At 43.2% G+C, this 21,675-nt stretch overlaps 1 protein-coding gene across 22 annotated transcripts in view; it reads left to right on the forward strand.

The window, feature by feature from the left end:
- LOC129695551 (receptor-type tyrosine-protein phosphatase delta-like) overlaps window positions 1-21,675 on the forward strand; it is a 570,848-nt gene that overhangs the window by 527,537 nt on the left and 21,636 nt on the right. For all 22 annotated transcript variants that reach the window (XM_055632599.1, XM_055632618.1, XM_055632598.1 and 19 more), the window contains 4 exons: window positions 5,857-6,142; window positions 8,001-8,179; window positions 15,575-15,701; window positions 16,328-16,453. In XM_055632599.1, coding sequence (XP_055488574.1) covers window positions 5,857-6,142; window positions 8,001-8,179; window positions 15,575-15,701; window positions 16,328-16,453 — 718 coding nt within the window. The remainder of the gene's footprint in view (window positions 1-5,856; window positions 6,143-8,000; window positions 8,180-15,574; window positions 15,702-16,327; window positions 16,454-21,675) is intronic.

The raw sequence follows: 21,675 nt of genomic DNA on the forward strand, positions 1-21,675 counted from the left end.
CAAAAACATGAATCTCAGTAACAGGTTTAGAAAAATGAGAAGGAAATTGATCAGAAACATCTAATTGCAGAAAATCAGGGAATGTCTTTGAAGTAATATCTCAACTATGGGGACCATGAACTACTAATGTTATAATTATTGTTATTATAAACCATGGGTTAAGGCATGGAATCCTAGAGAGATACAGGGCAGAGAAAAACACACTCTGTGAGGAAAAAAAGACACAACGTGTTGTAGTAACTCAGTTGTTCCAGCAGTATGGAGAACATAGATAGATAATGTTTTGGGTCGGGACTGTTCTTCGGACTGATTGTGATGTGGGGGAGAGAGCTGGAAGAGAGGAGGGGCAGGACAAAGCCTGACAAGTAATAGACCAGAGGACAGGTTTCAGGTGAAGGGGAAAAGATTTAAAAGGGATCTGAGGGGTAACTTTTCCACACAAAAAGGATGGTGGATGCAGGGGTGGAATTCCGGGGGGGGGGGGGGGGGGGGACACACGTCCCCTCTCTGTTTTGAGAGGTGGGGGACGATCCCCTCCAGTCATTGTAATCAGGATATTAAAACCCGGTGAAATCTCCGCTTTCCGCGAGGCAGTGGGGGTGCGACTGCTGGTCGAGGGCGCCGATTGGATGAGAGAGACGTTGGTCAGCAGGCAATGTTGGCGGGACATGATGATTCAGCACGATGATTGGAGGAGAGAGGAGAAGGGGGGGTGGGACAGGATAGAACGCGGAGATTGGAGGAGGGAGATGTGGCACAGACCTGTGCCTCATCAGCAGCCAGGATCGATCCCGGCTCTCCGGCGCTGTCCCATCCCCACCCCAGTGCCGCCCCCCACGGGTGGCCAGAGAGGTTGGGAGTCAGACCAGAGCTATGCCCCCAGGCCCACAGCCAGCGCAGAGAAGCAGTGCTAAACCCAGCTCAACTCAGCCTGTCCCGCCAGGTTAACCTACAGCCCTGCCTGGACTTACGGGAAATATGGCCCAGGCTTACAGTCAGCGTGGAGAAGCAGCATTAGCGCGCTGGTGTCCTGTTAGTTCAGGCAGGGCTGTAGGTTAACCCGGCGAGACAGGCAGTTAAGCTGCATTTAGCGCAGAATTGAGCCTCCGAAGCCTCGCGTATGTGTGTGAGTGTGCGCATGGACGCGTGGCCACCAAGAAATTGTGTCCCCCCTGTCCCCCGGTCCCCTCCATATTTTGATAGTGATTTCCGTGCCTGGGTGGATGGATGGAACAAGCTGCCAGAGGAGATAGTTGAGGCAGGGACTATCCCAACAATTAAGAAACAGTTAAACAGGTACATGAAAGGACAGGTTTTGAGGGATATGGTCCAAATGCTGGCAGGTGTGACCAGTGTAGCTGGGACATGTTGGCCAGTGTGGACAAGTTGGGCTGAAGGGTCTGTTTCCACACTGTATCACTCTATGACTCCATGACTCTATAGGTGGGTCCAGGTGAGTGCTTTTTTTTTTGATAAGCAGATGGTTGAACAAAAGGATTGAAGAGTTGTGAATTATGAAGCTAAAGAAAGGAATGCAGGTGGAAGGGGCGGGGGAAGGTAGAAATAGGTGCAAGTCCTGGTGGGGCACAGGGAAGAGGGTGCGGGGGAAAGGTGAGGAGGGAAGAAAACACCTAAAAATTCACCTCCCCATTCTTCTCTCTCCCCTCTCTATCTACCCCCTCCGAATTCCCTTCCCTCCCCTTCTCTCTCTTGTCTCTTTCCTCCTTCCCTCCATCCCCTTTATTTTACCCCACCCCCTCTCCTCTCTCACCTCCCTTTTCCTCCCCTTTCCTCCGAAATTCTCTCCATCCCTCCCCCTTGCTCAGCTCTCCCTTCTCCACATTCTCTACATCTCCACTGCCCCTGTCCTCTCCCCATTCTTCCAATACAAGCTATAGTAAGAAAAGTGCCCAGTTAAACTATATTTACTTGAGGTATAGATGTTGACCATGGTTCACGTCTTACATTGACTTGAAACGACAGAGAAGTTCCAGTTGTGCATTTCACCTGAATCTCTGAAATTGTAACGTCTATCTTCAATACTGTCACAAAACATCAGCTAAGGTTAAACGCTCGCATCTCTGGGGCATCACTTAAACCCTTCATCTACTCCAGAGTGTCCAACCTTTGAGCTCTGCAAATAACATCATCCAGGGAAACCATGGACATTTCTGAACAATGTCTACATTTGTGAATTCTTCCTAAATAAACAATACAGAATAAGATGTGCAATGAATTCACACAGATACAGAGAGAGCATTGCCCAGTTATGTTATTCAAATATGGCTGGAATATTGTCATGAACACATTACTGAGTTCAGCTGCTGGGAGATGATTATGCAATGTTTTATTTTCCTCATTAGAAATAAAATCAATCCTCTCATCGACTGGTTAGATGTTAACAAACAAACATTAAAGTTAATGTTAATCAAAATTTGTGCCACTAAGATCCACTAATGGCAAGATATCAATGACAACAAAGCAATGATTCACTCTGTTGTTGATATCTTTGCTTTCTTATTCAGGCACCAGTCACAGAGTGAGCTTTTGCTTTGGAGTCTGACCTAAATATTAATCACTGCATTTAAAAAAACAGTGGTTTGCTGAATTAGAAACTCTTTAGTATGTCCCCAATTCACTAATATGTATTAATATTCAGTAACATCCATTACTATCACACCTGATAAACACATTAATAATTTACATTTTCAAATGCATTTCACACACATGAACCCAGTGGGCATTGGTCAATTTTGCTTCTGTTCATTTTTCCAACGGAGTAAGTTTTGTTGTATATTTTACACTTCAGCTTGCCCTCATTGTTATTCCCTTTCCTGCCTTAACTGCTTCTCACGCTCAGCTCACCTGCCGATTATAGATTTTGACATTCTGATGTGAAGTGGGAGTCACCTGTTTGAGCACCAGTCCTTGTTTGTCGTGGCTACTACCCTACAGAATAGATCTGTCTTCTCAATTGGATTGTTTCCCTTCCACTATTCCCTGGAAAGCGCTTCTTAAATGCCAGGCTCGCGTAATCAGCCCTAAAAGGTTGATTATATTTGTCCCTGAACACAATCCGTCTGAAGAAGGGTCCCGACTCGAAACATCACCACTCCATTTCCTCCACAGATGCTGGCTGACTTACCAAGTTACTCTGTGTTTTGCTCAAGATTCCAGCATCTGCAGTTCCTTGTGTCTCTAACAACTAATTCATGCTTTGTGCATTATGTTATCATAAGAATCATATTCACCATTGCAACAATGGTTCATATGCCACTCAGGATTGGCACGCCATGGCAGCACTGAGAGGCACAGCATTTATTCAATGTGTCGTTTACAATAAACCACTAAATCGGGCTGTTTGCTTGTTATCTCTTTGCTGTTTATGCGACCTTGCTGTGCACAAATAAGCTGCCATGTTTCCTTCATCACAACAATGAGCCAGGCTGCTTCAAAAGTAGCTCATTAATTGTGAACTGCTCTGTAATGTCCTGAGGTCAGTAAAAGGTCTGTACAAAATACACCCTTAATTTCTTTATTTAAAGCCAAAAATGTCTGTTTGGTTTAGTTCACATCTGTGCTTGTCTTTTTTTTAGTATTTTCTAGAGTACACACACACTGTAGCTGTACTGACAGCAGATGAGTCGGTAGACTCGGAGTCATACAGCACGGAAACAGGCCCCACGGCCTAATGTAGCCATGCCAACCAAAATGCCCCATCTACACTGGTTCCATCTGCCTGCATTTGCCCCATATACCTGTAAACCTTTCCCATCCATGTGCCTACCCAAATGTCTCTTAAATGCTGTTATCGTACCTGCTTCAACTATCTCATCTGACAGCTAGTTCCACATACCCAACACTCTCCATTTGAAAATGTTGCCTCTCAGGTTCCTAATAAATCTTTCCCCTCTCACTTTAAACCTACTATCAAAACACAATCAGTATGAAGAAGAGTCTCAACTCGAAACATCGCCTGTCCATTCCCTCCACAGATGTTGCCCGACCTACTAAGTCCACCCGCACTTTGTATTATGCTCAATTGCAGCATTTGTCCAAATGTCTTTTCAATGTTGTTATAATACCGGTCTCAACCACCTCCTCTGGAGCTTGTTCCATATACCCACCACCCACCGTGTGAAAATGTTGCCCCTCAAGTTCCTGTGTTTTGCTCAGAGTTGCAGCATCTGCAATACCTACTACCAGTGCAGGTATTAGCAACAATAATCAGCAGTATCATCCAAGCCAGGAACGGAACTAGATGAGAAACACTACCAGTCAACTTTCTATTCACAGTGTAGAGCTAAGTCCCAGACATCTGTGGAAGGTTGTTGCCTCGTGTCAGGGAAGTCTTACAATTTAAAATTTCAGGTTCCAAAGACCTCTACTTCAAACCAGAACAAAATATACTTTGCTAGAAAGTTGTTTCTGAACTTGAAATAGGAAAATATGTGAGACTGCATATTTCAGAACTTTAAGATCAAATAGTCATGAATCTTAGGAAAGTAATAATCCGTAAGGGACCAATGAAGTATGACTTTATAACCATATAACCAATTACAGCATGGAAACAGGCCATCTCGACCCTTCTAGTCCGTGCCGAACACGTATTCTCCCCTAGTCCCATATACCCGCGCTCAGACCATAACCCTCCATTCATTTCCCGTCCATATAACTATCCAATTTATTTTCAAATGATAAAAACGAACCTGCCTCCACCACCTTCACTGGAAGCTCATTCCACACAGCCACCACTCTCTGAGTAAAGAAGTTCCCCCTCATGTTACCCCTAAACTTCTGTCCCTAACCCTAAATTTCATAACCATTCATGAGATTTGGCATGACTCATTGCTAAAAACAAAAATTGTAATTCACTATTCCCTCTAGCATGTCCTCTGTACATACAACCACAACACATCGGTGAACACTATATGATCCACATGCTAATGCCTCTCACCCGGAGCACAGACTGACTAAATGGTGGAGATGAAACTGATCTGTTCCCTTTTGATTTATTTTTTCAATTATTGTTTGTTTATTCAAATTATCTTCACAAATTTTCACATACAAAATGGCTAAGAAGGACAAATAATATCTGTGTGGGGTGGCACGGTGGTGCAACAGGTATACTATATAGCTGCTACCTCACACTGCCAGAGATACGCATTTGATCCTGGACTCGAGTATTGTCTGTGTAGATTTTGCACATTCTCCTTGTGACCGCATAGTTTTCCTCTGGGTGCTCTAGCTTCCACCCACATCCCAAAGACGAACGGGTTTGTAAGATGGCTGGCTTCTGTAAATTACCTTTAACGTATAGGGAGTGGATGCAAACATGGGTTAATGTAGAACTGGTGTGCATGAGTAGTCTAGTCAATGGTTGGCGTGGACTCGGTGGGCTGAAGGGCCAAGTTCCCTGCTGTATCTCTAAACTAAACTAAACAAATTAAATTTATATGTTTGATAAATCTGTCCCATTTATTCATGCAGTTAAAGTCAATAAACAAGGCTTGGGAGTATTCTAAATGCTAGTCTCCTGTATTGGGATGTGAGTTAGTTATTTCCAAGTTCAGGTTAAATGTTATCATTATTGTGGAGAAAGTCATGCTAAAACTATTTGAAACAAAATTGATAAATTGAAAGCCAGTTCACTCTGAAATTTTACAGCTGATTTACGTAGATATAAAACTGAAAGCACTTGCAAAGTCACAAAATGTGTCATCTGTAAGATAAATAAACATAACATCGGAGGATTTGAGAGATTACATTGGTGTTGCTCATAAAGGATACATAACATCAAAGAATCGTCTCCAATGCTTATTCAATATTGTCTTTCGTTTTGATTTTGTTTTCCAGTGCCGGTGTTGGAAGGACCGGATGTTTCATTGTAATAGATGCCATGTTAGAGAGAATAAAGCATGAGAAAACTGTAGATATTTATGGTCACGTAACGCTAATGAGATCACAGAGGAATTACATGGTACAGACTGAGGACCAATATATCTTTATTCATGATGCACTGCTTGAAGCAGTGACTTGTGGAAATACCGAAGTGCCGGCCAGAAACCTGTACGCATACATCCAAAAGCTGACACAAGTGGAGCCGGGAGAAAACGTCACCGGCATGGAATTGGAGTTCAAGGTAATGGAGACACTCTTCAAAATAGAATTCTTATCCGTAGATTCAGAGTTGGAAACTGCTCATCAGTCAAAAAATGTAATTGACTTTTTTTTTTCAGTCTACAGCTTTGTATGAGCCATTATGGTGCAGTAGGAGGCAATTAGCCGATCAAGTCACACACATGATCTCTGAAGCAATCCATTAGGTTTCCATTCCCTCCCGTTTCATTCACCCTGTTGCTTGGCAAATGTCTTTCCTTTGTGCCTGTCCGCCTTCTTGCAGAGATCAACAAACATCACAGGATATAGAATGGTCCTTTCAAGTATGTTACCAGAGCCCAGGGTGAGGGTTGTGGGGGGGGGGGGGGGGGGGGGGGGGGATGGGGGGTTGGGGGGGGGGGGAGAGAGGGTGCAAGGAAGGCCAATGGACACATGGATCAAATTGCATGCCCAATGTAAGCTAATTGCATTAAGTTCAAAGCCACCATAAACCAGAACCTGAATACTGAAACACAGTCCCATTGTGCACTGATGGGAAAGAAAATCTGGGTTGCAGGGAGATTGGTTACAGGAGGTCCAAGAATGGAGAAAGTTTCAGGCCAAAAGGTCAGTAGGGGCTTGGCTGCCAGAATAAGTAAGGTGAGCTGAGAGGGAGGTCTCTGAGCTAGGTGGTCATGGATTGCCTGGCCAATTGATGATGTAGGTTAAAAGGGAGATGTTGGATAATGGGTTGGTGGCCTTGGAGTGATCCACAGCAGATCATTGGAGAGCGGGTTGGTTAGGCGAGGATTTTGAGCAGCCAAGGAGGGTGGTAATTACCAAGTGTCGGAGCACCAGAGATGAACTATTACAATGGTTGTGTTTATTATTGTAAGGGACCCACTTCAGGCAGGTTCATAGGGCAATAGTCTGGAACATTTTAGGCGAATGTTTTGTGAGTAGTGATGAAGCATGCCTTGTGAGTGGGCCACATATGTTCCAAACTTCTGCACATATCACACAGGCATTGCGGTATGCCATTTAATTTCAGAGTGTATGACATAGCTCCACACATTCACAAACAACCCGGAAACATGGAAAATGATAATTTCAGTCCGTGATATCCTTTACAAGTAATTTTGTTTCAATTGAAATTGAGTTCTGTTTTCCACAGAAATCTGACACTGTGCAATCCAATTGTGAGCCAAAGATCTTTACATTAGTAAAAACTCAAGGAAAATGTATTATTACAATATTGCTATTTTGCGCAATCATCATCACAAACCTATGTGAACACAATGAAGCCAATGATAATCCTCAGAGGGTTATACATCTTTTACTTAGCAACATAGAAAAATAGGTGCAGGAGAAGACCATTCAGCCCTTCGAACCAGCACCTCCATTCAATATGATCATGGCTAATCAACTGAACTCAGTACCCCATTCCTGCTTTTTGTTAATTGAACTGAAGATATGGTGGGAATGAGAACATAATATGCATGCAGTGTTGATGATCACCAGTCAGATTAGTTGATGATCACTAATCAAATTAGATGCAAAGTAATTTGACTCCAATAATGTAAAATTCAACCTCTGAAGAACATTGACTGCTCAATCCATGGCTTTGATGGGTTACATTATCATCAGGACACTGTAAACTGTTGGTCAATTGGAAATGGGGTAAGATTTCCCACATTTCGATCAGAGAAAGTGAGATCTCCTATTTGATCAGTGCGTCTGCTTTCTCCACATATTTCAAAGATGTTTTAACATCCCGTTAGCCTTGTCCCATCATTTTGCTTCCACAAATATTACATCTATTTTAACCTGATTGGAGCTACAAAGTGTACTCATTCTCTGAAATATCCCCCCCGCAAAAAATGTACTTTGTTTTTCCACAGCGTCTAGCCAACACTAAAGCTCACACATCAAGATTCATTAGTGCCAATCTTCCATGTAACAAATTCAAGAATCGCCTTGTTAATATTATGCCATATGAATCCACAAGAGTATGTCTACAGCCAATAAGAGGAGTTGAGGGCTCGGACTATATCAATGCCAGTTTCATTGATGGGTACAGGTAAGCAAAAACAATAATATATCTGCATAAGAACATAATAAGGATTAGAAACCTTACTGGACTATTTAATAAGATCATGGTTGATTTTGTATCCCAGTATTAAACCCATCTCCCTTGATTTTTCCTATATCCAATGTCTGACTTGAATATACTCTGCAATCTCTAAAGCCCTCCAGGTAGAGGAATTAGACAATTCACCATTCGCTGAGTGAAGAAAGCCCTTCCCATCTCAGTCGTGATCAAAGATCCTATAGCAGAGGATCCGCTATAGGATCTTTGGTCGTGATTGAACCGCTGAATATTTCTGATTCTAAACAGGGCAGTCCGTTATTATTGCATCACCCACTCCTCCCCATCAACCCTCTTCAAAATGTAAACCAATTAGATTGTCTTACGTTCTTCTACATTTGAGAGCTTCGACCCAGTTTTTTTATTTTGTCCTCATGGAGCAAAGTTTCCCAGCCTAGGAATCGATCTTGCATTCCCTCTGTCGCAAGTACATCTTTCCTTAGGTAGGAAGTCTACACTTGTAGCCAAATTCCCATGCTCTTATCTCACTCATTGAGCACAGACCTCACCTCACAAAATACCTGTACTCTAGTTAATGGCTGCTGCCAGCCAACCTTCTTCCAACCCTGCGCCTCCAAAGACATAATCCCACCACTGTCACTTGAATGTTTCCCTACCCTCACTCTGCACTGGTACATAAGGAAATGCCTTGCCCTGATGTAAAACATAGCCTGAAGTAACCAAAGCCCTTGCAAATGTTGCACAGTGATGGATTAACACACCTATACTGAAGATCTCCCAGGACAGTACCTTGCTGGACCACTTTAGATGATATTAGGAGTCAACCACATTTTTGTCACTCTGGAATCATTTATGAACCAAATTGGCAAGGATTGCAAGTGGGTTTTGACAACCAAATTGCCTAAGAAGGGTCCCGACGTGCAAAGTCATCATCTATCCATTCTTTCCACAAATGGTGCCTGATCCAGTGAGTTACCTCTGCACGTGTTTTGCTCCAGATTCCATCATCTGCAAGTCCTTGTATCACCATGCTATTGTTTTTAATCCGGATTTATTTTGAGAATTGAATATTAATTCCCTGGCTGCCATGCTGGTGGCTTCTAGTACAAGATAATTGGTCATAACCTATGAATTACTGGCTCAGTAATATAGCCATAATGCTACTATACCACATCATATGGCCTCTTTCATAACGGGACCTACTGTACAGGTTCAACAAACAATTGAATTGGAATAAATCAAATTAAAATGTATGCTTGGTTACCATCCCTGATTATTAATAATTTGTAAACTTGTATTTTAAGCTGTATTTAGTTAAATATAAACATAAGATACCTTTTGCTTCTCTGTGTTGAACTGTTGTGGCACACACTGCAAGATCAAGAGCAGATTTGTAAAATAGTAGATTCCAAAGAAATACAAAAATAAAATATTTTAAAGGTCATGTTTGCACTTGCATTTTAATATTCATACATAGATTATAAGGCTCATCAAATTATACAGCTCTGGAGGATATTTGGCATACAAAGTCTATATTTCCCTTGCATTCTCTCTCTCTCTCTCTGCAATCTTTTCTCATGGCTGTTATTGAATCAGCATTCTTCACTCTGCATTACATCCTCAAAACTAATTTCTCCTTGCATAACTCCATGTCCTCTGGTGATTGATTCTTCAGCCATTGGAAACCGTTTCCCATTTCTTGACCCAATGTCCACCTTTCATGATTGCAAAAACTTTGATCAAATCTTCATTTTAACCTCCCCTGCTCCCGGCATCTTCAGCCCATCCCTGCAGCTGTGTTCCTCTCATCCCCGAACTTCCCTTGTCAATCTTTCTCTGTACCCTCTCCAGTGCATTCACAGTCAGTGAAGCCTGAGATGAGATTATTCTTTGCAAATTATAAACCAGCCATAGAATTGACCAACAATGAACTGCAAATGATTTCTCAAATGCAGTAATGAGATTACTGTAATTATTTTCACACATCAGTGATTTGTCGTAGTTGGTGGCCAAATTGATAGTGGGAGCAGGTCCAAAATTAAATTAAAGTAAAATATTTTAAGAAGACACCATTATCTCTGGGTTAGTTCTTCACTCTCACATTTTATTACTTATTTTGATATACTTATTGCCCTGTAATCATTCCAAGTTGGTCATTATTCAACACATCAACTCTGTCTCTCAGTAACGTAACTACTTTATAATGCAAATATTGTTTTTATTAATATAAATTAAAATAAATTAAATTAAAATCTGAAGAAGAGTCTCGACCTGAAACATCACCCATCCCTTTTCACTCCAGAGATGCTGCCTGTCCTGTTGAGTTACTACAGCATTTTGTGTCTACCTTCAAAAATTAATTAACTTTGAAATGTTGCAAGTAACATTAAAAGGGCTAAATATTTTTTGTTTAAACCACTTCCGAGGATGGTAGATGATAGAAAAATAGAAATATAGAAAATCAGACATTCAGCCCTTCGAGCCAGCACTGCCATTCAATATGATCATGGCTGATCATCAGTACCCACTTCCTGCTTTCTCCCCAAATCCCTTTATTCCTTTATCTCGCAGAGCTGTATCTAACTCTCTCTTGAAAACATTCAGAGAATTGGCCTCCACTGCATTCGGTGGCAGAGAATTCCACAGATTCACAACTTTCTGCGTGAAAAAGTTTTTTCTCATCACAGTCCTAAATGGTCTACCCTTTAATCTTAAACTGTGAACCCTGGTTCTGGACGACCCCCCCCCCCCCCCCCCCCCCCCCCCCCCCCCCCCCCCCCCCCCCCCCCCCCCCCCCCCCCCTCTCAACATCAGGAACATTTTTCCTCCATCTAGCCTGTCCAATCCCTTAAGAATTTTATATGTTTCTATAAGATCCCCTCTCATTCTTCTAAATTCCAGTGAATATAAGCCCAGTTGATTATTTCATCATATATCAGTCCCACCAATCTGGGAGTTAACCTAGTGAACTAACACTGCACTCAATAGCACAATGTCCTTCCTCAAATTAGGAGACCAAAACTGCACACAATACTACAGGTGTGGTCTCACCAGGGCCCTGTAAAACTACAGTAGGACTTCCTTGCTCCTATATTCAAATCCTCTCGTTATGAAGGCCAACATGCCATTTGCTTTCTTCACTGCCTGCTGTACCTGCATGCTTACTTTCAGTGACTGATGTACAAGGACACCCAGGTCTCGTTGAACATCCCCTTTTCTTAATCTGACACCATTCAAATAATAACCTGCCTTCTTGTTCTTGCCACCAAAGTGGATAACCTCACATTTATCCACATTATACTGCATCTGCCATGCATCTGCCCACTCACCCAACCTATCCAAGTCATAGCATCCTCATCGAAGCTCACATTGCCACCCAGCTATGTGTCATCCGCAAACTTGGAGATGTTACATTTAATTCCCTCGTCCAAATCATCAATATATATTATAAATAACTGGGGTCCCAGCATTGACCCTGCAGCATCCCACTAGTCACTGCCCCACTAATAGTGGATGCGGGTTCTGTAGCAGCATTTAAATAGCACTTGGACAGATACAAGGATAGGAAAGGTTTAGTGGGACGTGGGCCAAACAGTCGAATGACTAGCTTCGATGGGACATCTTGGTCATCATTGATGAGTTGGCCTGAAGGGCCTGTTTCTGTGCTGCGTGACTATGACCAGGACTTCTAGAAACAGAGAAAACTTAGAAAATAGGTGCAGGAGTAGGCCATTCGGCCCTCCGAGCCTGCACCATCATTCGATATTATCATGGCTGTTCATCCAACTCAGCATCCCATCCCTTCCTTCTCTCCATAACCCCTGATCCCTTTAGCCACAAGGGCCACATCTAACTCCCTCTTAAATATAGCCAATGAACTGGCCTCAACTACCTTTTGTGGCAGAGAATTCCACAGATTCACCACTCTATGTGTAAAAAATGATTTTCTCATCTAAAAGACTTCCCTCTTATCCTTAAACTGTGACCCCTAGTTCTGGACTTCCCCAACATCGGGAATAATCTTCCTGCATCTCGCCTGTCCAACCTCTTAAGAATTTTGTAAGTTTCTATAAGATTACCCCCTCAATCTTCTAAATTTTAGCGTGTACAAGCCAAATCTATCCAGTCTTTCTTCATATGAAAGTCCTGCCATCCCAGGAATCAGTCTGGTGAACCTTCTCTGTACTCCCTCTATGGCAAGAATGTATTACTTAGATTAGGAGACCAAAACTGTATGCAATACTCCAGGTGTGGTCTCACCAAGACCCTGTACAACTGCAGTAGAACCTCCCTGCTCTTATACTCAAATCCTTTTACTATGAATGCTAACATACAATTTGCTTTCTTCACTGCCTGCTGCACCTGCATTCCTACTTTCAATGACTGGTGTACCATGACACCCAGGTCTCGTTGCATCTCCCCTTTTCCTATTCGGCCACCATTTAGATAATAGTCTACTTTCCTGTTTTTGCCACCAAAGTGGATAACCTCACATTTATCCACATTATACTGCATCTGCCATGCATTTGCCCAATCACCCAACCTATCCAAGTCACCTTGCAGCCTCCTAGTATCCTCCTCACAGCTAACACTGCCCCCAGCTTTGTGTCATCCGCAAACTTGGACATGTTGCATTCAATTCCCTCATCCAGATCATTAATATATATTGTAAATAGCTGGGGTCCCAGCATTGAGCCTTGCGGTACCCCACTAGTCACTGCCTGCCATTCTGAAAAGGACCCATTAACTCCTACTCTTTGCTTCCTATCTGCCAGCCAGTTCTCTATCTACATCAATACTGAACCCCCAATACCGTGTGCTTTAAATTTGCATACTAATCTCTTATGTGGGATCTTGTCGAAAGCCTTCTGAAAGTCCAGATATAACACATCTACTGGTTCTCCCTTATCCACTCTACTGGTTACATCCTCGAAAAATTCTATGATTCGTCAGACATGATTTACCTTTCAAAAATCCATGCTGACTTTGTCCAATGAATTCACCACTTTCCAAATGTGCTGCTATCCCATCTTTAATAACTGACTCCAGAATTTTCCCCACCACCGATGTTAGACTCACTGGTTTGTAATTCCCCGTTTTCTCTCTCCCTCCCTTTTTAAAAAGTGGGGTTACATTAGCTACCCTCCAGTCCTCAGGAACTACTCCAGAATCTAAAGAGTTTGAAAAGTTATCACTAATGCATCCACTATTTCTGCGGCTACTTCCTTAAGTACTCTGGGATGCAACTTATCTGGCCCTGGGGATTTATCGGCTTTTAATCCATTCAATTTACCCACCCCCACTTCCTGGCTAACCTGGATTTCACTCAGTTCCTCCATCTCATTTAGCCCCCGGACCCTTGTTATTTCCGGCAGATTATTTATGTCTTCCTTAGTGAAGACAGAACCAAAGTAGTTATTCAATTGGTCTGCCATGTCCTTGTTCCCCATGATCAGTTTGCCTGTTTCTGACTGCAAGGGACCTACATTTGTTTTAACTAATCGTTTCCTCTTCACATATCTATAAAATCTTTTGCAGTCAGTTTTTATGTTCCCTGCCAGTTTTCTTTCATAATCTATTTTCCCTTTTCAAATTAAGCTTTTTGTCCTCCTCTGCTGGACTCTGAATTTCTCCCAGTCCTCTGGTAGGCTGCTTTTTCTGGCTAATTTGTACGCTTCATATTTTGTTTTGATACTATCCCTGATTTACCTTGTTATCCACGGATGCACTACCTTCCCTGATTTATTCTTTTGCCAAACTGGGATGAATAATTGTTGTAGTTCATCCATGCAGTTTTTAAATGCCTTCCATTGCATATCTACCGTCAACCCTTTAAGAATCATTTGCCAGTCTATCTTGGCCAATTCACGTCTCATACCCTCAAAGTCACCTTTCTTTAAGTTCAGGACCCTTGTTTCTGAATTAACAATGTCACACTCCATCCTAATGAAGAACTCAACCATATTATGGTCACTCTTGCCCAAGGGGCCACGCACAACAAGACTGCTAACTAACCCTTTCTCATTACTCAATACCCAGTCTAGAATAGCCTGCTCTCTCGTTGGTTCCTCTACATGTTGGTTTAGAAAGCTATCCCGCATACATTCCAAGAAATCCTCTTCTTCAGCACCCTTGCCAATTTGATTCACCCAATCTATATGTAGATCGAAGTCACCCATTATAACTGTTTTAACTTTGTTGCACGCATTTCTAATTTCCTGTATGATGCCATCCCCAAAGCTGCTACTGTTAGGTGGCCTGTACACAACTCCCACTAGCGTTTTCTGCCCCTTAGTGTTTCGCAGCTCTACCCATATCGATTCCACATCCTCCAAGCTAATGTCCTTCCTTTCTATTGCGTTAATCTCCTCTCTAACCAGTAATGCTAACCCCACCTCCTTTTCCTTTCTGTCTATCCCTCCTGAATATTGAATATCCCTGGATGTTCAGCTCCCCACCTTGGTCACCCTGGAGCCATGTCTCCGTGATCCCAACTATATCATATTCATTAATAACTATCTGCACATTCAACTCATCCACCTTATTACGAATGCTCCTTGCATTAAGATACAAAGCCTTCAGGCTTGTTTTTACAACACTCTTACCCCTTATACAATGATGTTGAAAAATGGCCCTTTTTGATTTTTTCCTGGATTTGTCTGCCTGCCACTTTTACTTTTTGTAAACTTTTACTAGATTGACATTATTCTGCATTTATATGAGTCTCTCCATCAGGTTTTTGGCTTGCAACCACCAAGTCATCCTCATATTCTGTTTCACGCAGAGGTAGCAATTTTATAATGATTCCCAGCTCTGAGTTGACCAGGACATAGTAACAACTAGAAGCCAGAGAACTTTGAACTCATCCTCATTATATGAACCATATGCCATCTTTTTCAACAATCCGAACAATGCTTGAATGTCATTCCTCCTGTGAGATAGATATTTCATGGAGTAATGGGCCTGTCCCACTTAGGCGATTTTTCAGGCGACTGCTGGCGACGGTCAAATTGCCAGCAGTCGCCTGAAAAACCGGCAACTGTAACTGAATTTACTTTTCTCCAACGATGTTGCCTGACCCGCTGAGCATTTTGTGTTTGAAGTCGGGTTTGTGAGCCAACAGAGCTGTGATAAAATATAATTGTTGTCCCTGATTGCAAAAAATTGCAAAAACAAAAGTTTTAACTCGTGCTTTACCACACTTTCTATTCCATTGGATCCTTTATAGTACAAGTAAAAATTGTTGTTTTTTTTATCATAATTGTATTTGAATAATTAGTCAACGTGAGGAATGTTTGAGGTTGTTGACCTGTTGGACATGAATGTGGTTTAGTAACAGTGAATGTTGGTTTGTTTTGTTTACAGACAGCAGAAAGCCTATATAGCCACGCAAGGGCCCCTAGCTGAGACAACAGAAGATTTCTGGAGAATGCTTTGGGAGCACAATTCAACCATTGTGGTTATGCTAACCAAGCTCAGAGAGATGGGCAGAGTAAGTGTGACACACACCGAGAACATGCCTTGGGGAAGCATCTACTGAGTAGTATCTTACTACAGTCTCATTCTGACAAATCCATTACAAAGGAGATTAGTTAGCTTTTTCAATAGTGAGAAGGAAATCCCCAAACCCTGTAAGATATACGTAAAGAAGAATGTGTTGGCAATACATAGTAAATGAAAGAGTATCAGAAACCCAATGAGAAGTCGTTCTGTAAATCTAATCTGCTTAGCGTAGAAGTTGAGCACCACTTGCTGTAAGTTCAGTTCAGTTTAGTTTATGGTCACGTGCAACGAGGTACAGCAAAAAGCTTTTGTTTGTTTTTGACATTTTTAGGCATTAGGCATTGGAAATTCATGTATTTCAGTTCTCACCAGACACACCCAAACATAAATGAAAGCCCTTAAGTGCCTAATTGAACAGTGTAACCCAATCTGTCTTTAAATCAGCCACACACCTGCAATTAACAAGACACCTCTTGAGAACACGACTAAAACCTGCTACTAGAACAACTTCACAGAGTGTATCATCTCACATTAGAACACCAAGGAGGCCCCAATAAATGAACAGAACTGGTGAAGAACTGCAATGAAATTTACAATTGTCTTTGTATTTTACAGGAGAAATGTCACCAGTATTGGCCTGCAGAGCGATCAGCGAGGTATCAGTATTTTGTAGTTGATCCCATGGCAGAGTACAACATGCCTCAGTACATTCTCAGAGAGTTCAAGGTCACGGATGCAAGAGTGAGTCGACTGTTTTTCCTTTTTCACTTCTCAGTGAGCCTCATCTCTATGTTTATGCATGAAGCTAACAAATGGTATTTCTGCAGGATCCACAGATATGTCTATATGTATGGGACCCACTTTTGCTCAACTTTATTACAGATTGTTGTGTCCTGTTGTCACTGCTATTTTTGTTTTAGCATTTTTACACACTTCATGGGCTGAATTTTAAATTGGAAAGTAACAATCTGGCCATCCCAAAAATGTTGTCTGGCTAGAATCTCAGCTGCAGTACAAATGCATTGAATTTGGAACATAGTGAGCTGACTTTCCAATATTCATGACAATCAAGCTTTGCAAACACATAATTAAAATAAAAACAATTATATAGCTTTGAGTCAGAATCCAAGCATCGCTTATATTGCAAAGAAATGGTGGCTACAAGTTCATTGTTGTACTGCTTGATTTTAAGCTCTGTGAAATTTATTAAGCTCTGTGAAATTTATTACTTGTTAATGAATTGCGATTGTGGTGTTGGTGCATCATATAAGCTTGGTCAATGGCTTCCATATGTATGATTATATATACGACAAACACAAAGCATGTTCAGGTGCTTTGCAATGATATTGCCCTTTTATCCTGAGAGATTAAATCACAGGCATGGAAATTGGACCCAGATTGGACCAAATGCAGGAAAGCAGGTCCTAAAATCTGTGCTGATTGAAAGGGATGGCAAGCACCAGGTTTGTTGGGAAATTATTTCAAATTAAGCTCACAACAGAGAACCCATGACACTGCAAACAGGTCAGGCAGTGTCTCTGGAGAAAAGGAATAGGTGATGTTTTATGTCAAGACTCTTACTCAGACTGTCTGAAGAAAGGTCTGATCACAAAACATCACCTATTTTAGATGCTTCCTGACCCGCTGAGTTACTCCAACATTTTATGTCTATCTTTGGTGTAAACCAGCATCTGCAGTTCCTTCCTACCCATTACAAGTACAACACAGGAGAGGCCCTTTGGCCCACTATGTCTGTGCAAACTATGGTGCCAATCTAACTAATCCCTTCTGCTAACTATGGTGCCAATCTAACTAATCCCTTCTGCCTGCATAGGGTTTGTATCCCTCTATTCCCTGCCTGTTCATGTCCCTGTCTAATGCCTCTTAAACATTGCTTTCCTACCTGTTTCCAGCTTCCCTGATGGCACTTTCCTTTAAACCTCTCCCCTCTCATCTTGAAGATATGCTCTCCGTGTGCGGACGTGGGGCCGACGGATGAGAGTCCGAAGCAAAGAAGTTGAAGCCAAAGAACCGAATGGAAATGAGGCCGAAACGGCAATAAACGATGACGAAAATGCCTACTAACTGAAAGGATGGGAAGCCTAACTGCAAATTAACCAAATGGGCGGGATTCCTAAATACCAAGGAACCGAAAAGCTGCGTCGCCTAAAAGCAAACTTACCGAATGGCCGCTCTGTCGAAACGCCACCTACCCAAAAGGCGGAGTTGCCTACAGGCCAAAGGACTGGCTGCCGCTCAACAGAAAAGTCCAATAACGGACTTGACGTTGCCAGGGGGCGGGACTTGTCAGCGATTGGTCCAGACCCCCGTATCCATAACATCACTGTGAAGGCATGAACATTGTCCCAAACCTCCGCTCCACCCGACCCACAGCCCGCGGAGGGTGGGGGCTGTCCCGAGGAATGCACACCTTCGGCCGCTTTCAACTTGGTGCTTGGGTTCAGATTGCCCAGTCGCCTATGGCTTGCGCGGGAAAATGAACCCCATGCTCCCGTCTCCCCCTTCTCTCGCCCTTCTTCTCTCTCTCTCCCTCTCTCTCTCTCTCTCCTCTCTCCCTCTCTCTCTCCCTTTCTCTCTCCCCTCTCTCTCCCTCTCCCTCCCTCCCTCTCTCTCTCCCTCCCCTTTTCTCTCTCTCCCCCTTCTCTCTCCCCCCCCCCCCCCCACCTCTCTCCTCTCTCTCTCCCCTCGCTCTCCCTTCTCTCTCTCCTCCGTCTCCACCCGCGGGAGCGTCCCACAGTCACTGACCGCAATGCACCCCCATCGGCCCCCAAACCCCACACCAAGGTGATTTCTCTGCCTGTCCCTGCGCGGGGGGGGGGATCCCCCTGGTGTGGGGGTTGGGGTCCGATGGAGGTGCATCGTGGTCAGTGACTGTTGGACACTCCCGGAGACAGAGGGGAGAGAGAGAGAGTGAAGGGCGGGGGAGAGGGTGGGGGGGGGGGGGCATCGTGGTCAGTGACTGTTGGAGGTGGAGACGGGAGATGAGAGGGGGAGAGAGAGAGGGGGAGAGGGAGAGGGAGGGGGGGGGGGGAGAGAGAGAGAGAGGGAGGGATGGGAGAGAAGAGGGATGGGAGTGTGGGGTTCATTTTCCCACACAAGCCATAGGTGACTGGGCAATCTGAACCCAAGCACCAAGTTGAAAGCGGCCGAAGGTGCGCATCCCTCGGGACAGCCCCCACTCTCCCACGGCCACCCTCCGCGGGCTGCGGGTCGGGTGGAGCGGAGGTTTGGGACAATGTTCATGCCTTCACAGTGATGTGATGGACGCAGGGGTCTGGACCAATCGCTGACAAGTCCGTTATTGGACTTTACTGTTGAGCGGCAGTCGGTCCTTCGCCTTGTAGGTGACGCCGCCTTTCGGGTAGGTGGCGTTTCGACAGAGCGGCCATTCAGTAAGTTTACTTTTAGGCGACGCAGCTTTTCGGTTCGTTGGCGTTTAGGCGTCCCGCCCTTTCAGTTAGTTTGCATTTAGGTGTCCCATCCTTTTGGTTAGTAGGCGTTACGTCTTTGGACTCTTTCGGTTTATTGGAGTTTCGGCCTCGTTTCCATTCGGTTCTTTGGCTTCGACTTCTTTGCTTCGGCTTCTTGTCTGTCGGCGCCACGTCCGGGTACCGTGCCCCCAAGTATTTGACATTTCCACACAGGGATAAACTCTCTCTAAATTTTCACCAATTTTATTGCCTCTTAGCCTCCGATGTTACAGAAAAAACAACCCAAGTTTATCCAACCTCCTCTTAAAACTACTGCTCTCCAATCCAAGGCTGATTTTCGACAGTAGAATTGACAAGCGTGAAGGCAAACTCAAGCAATGGTTCTTCTGTGCCTCCTGCACAATGAAAGGATATAGACCAAAGATGAGGGTGACTTTACAGAAGAAAGAGGCATTAGGACATTGTCTGGAAAAGCCTAGCTTCAAATAAGTTCATAAATCATAGGGGCAGAATGAGGCCATTCAGCCATTGTCTGTTCCGCAATTCAATCATGGCTGATCTGTCTTTCCCTCTCAACCCCATTCTCCTGCCTTCTTCCCTGAAATAATCCTGCAGGTCCCACACTCCTAACACCAGCTCTTCAAAGGGCTATGCAAATGGAGGTTAAGGTGCTCTAAGTCATTAGCTATGGAAATCTGTCTCCCCCTGCTGTCAAAGCTGAAGCCATAAATAAGTTTAAAGGGTTGTGAAATACTGTGCCTCAGGAAACCATTCATGGTATTGAAGTAGTTAAATAAAGCATAGAAATATGTTGTGAATAACTTTTTATAGTTACTCGGCTCAGTTGGCATGACAGAATGCACAGTCTGCATTATCAAACAAATTTCAACCATGCCAATGAAGAAAATTGTACAACGGGGATAAGTTTGTGATGACCTCAAGCTTGAGGAGTAGGCAGGCCAGAAATGTACAGCTGTACTCCAACTTAAGGATTAATACAGATGAGAGCAAAGGTTTCAGCAGGAGATGAATAAAGACAGGAATGGAGCTGGGTCACATGACAGAATTGGAGATGAGTATCCAAAGGGGAAGCCAAGATCTGCATTGCAAAGGTCTCGGCTTTGCCAACAAGGCAACAAAGTTCAGTTTGTCTCGATGGTGTCCATGGCCAGGGAAATTAGTTTGTGGCAGGGATCACATTGGACACAATGCTGCGGGAACAGAAAGAGCATTGGAGGTTATATATCTCTGGATATAATTTGGTAAATACAAGCAAAATCTCTACCTCAGCATCTCAACCACCAAGCTGCTGAATGGAGGCTTTGGAAATATGTGATGTGGTACACTGTGCCAAGTATTACAGCCAGGTCCCATAGTGCAGGAAGGGATAAATTATTTCTAAGCCAGTACATGGGTTAACATTTGTGAGTTGTAATGCCACTGTGGCGGCAATTGAAATCTGACTGGAGGCTTTTACGAAGACAGTTCTGGGAAAGGTGCAACTTCATCAAGGCGTTTGGACTGGCAAAGGATTTGGAACGGGCAAGCATTTGGAACTGGGGCACTAGTTTGCAAGGGCAGATCTTCCATAGGAAAAGTTTAATAACAGAATGATGATGAACAAGAATGATCTCAGGAATGAGTAGGTTAACCGATGATGAGCGTTTATCGGCACTGGGCCTGTACTTAAGGTTCATTAAGGTTCATTTATTGTCACATATACCCTGGAGATTACTTGCTGGAGTTTAGAAGAATAAGGGGGGATCGCATTGAAACATACAGAATAGTGAAAGGCTTGGATAGAGTGGATGTGGAGAGGGTGTTTCCACTAGTGAGAGAGTCTACAACCAGAGGTCTTAGCCTCAGAATTAAAGGACCTTCTTTTAGGAAGGAGATGAAGATAAATTTATTTGGTCAGAGGATGGTGAATTTTTGGAATTCTTTGCCACAGAGTGCTGTGGAGGCCATGTCAGTGGATATTTTTATGGCAGATATATATATATATATTTTTGATTAGTGCATGTGTCAGAGGTTATGGGGAGAAGGCAGGAGAATGGGGTTGGGAAGGAGAGATAGATCAGCCATGATTGAATGGCGGAGTAGACTTGATGGGCTGATTGGCCTAATTCTACTCCTATCACTTATGACCTTATGACAGCTGATCTGAGACGAATGGAACAGTTTCCAAGAAGAAGGATGCTCTGAATTTACATTGTAGAGTAAGGGCAAAAAGTGGAAATAAGTGGAAAAGTGACATAAATAATTAGACAAATCAGCAAACTTCCCCTACAGTTCTACCAATCTATGAGAAATTGTGCATTGGATGGCAAAAATGGGCAAATTAAACAAATATTATTGAAGCTTGTAACTGGAAACTTATAGTAGATTCATGGTTTACTGCATTGGAAATTTGTGAATGACCTGGAAGATCTATTTCAGTGGTACACAAAAATGCTGTAGAAACTCAGCGGGTGCAGCAGCATCTATGGAGCGAAGGAAATAGGCAACGTT

Source organism: Leucoraja erinacea, chromosome 3 (genome assembly GCF_028641065.1).
Source record: "Leucoraja erinacea ecotype New England chromosome 3, Leri_hhj_1, whole genome shotgun sequence".
NCBI lineage: Eukaryota > Metazoa > Chordata > Chondrichthyes > Rajiformes > Rajidae > Leucoraja > Leucoraja erinaceus.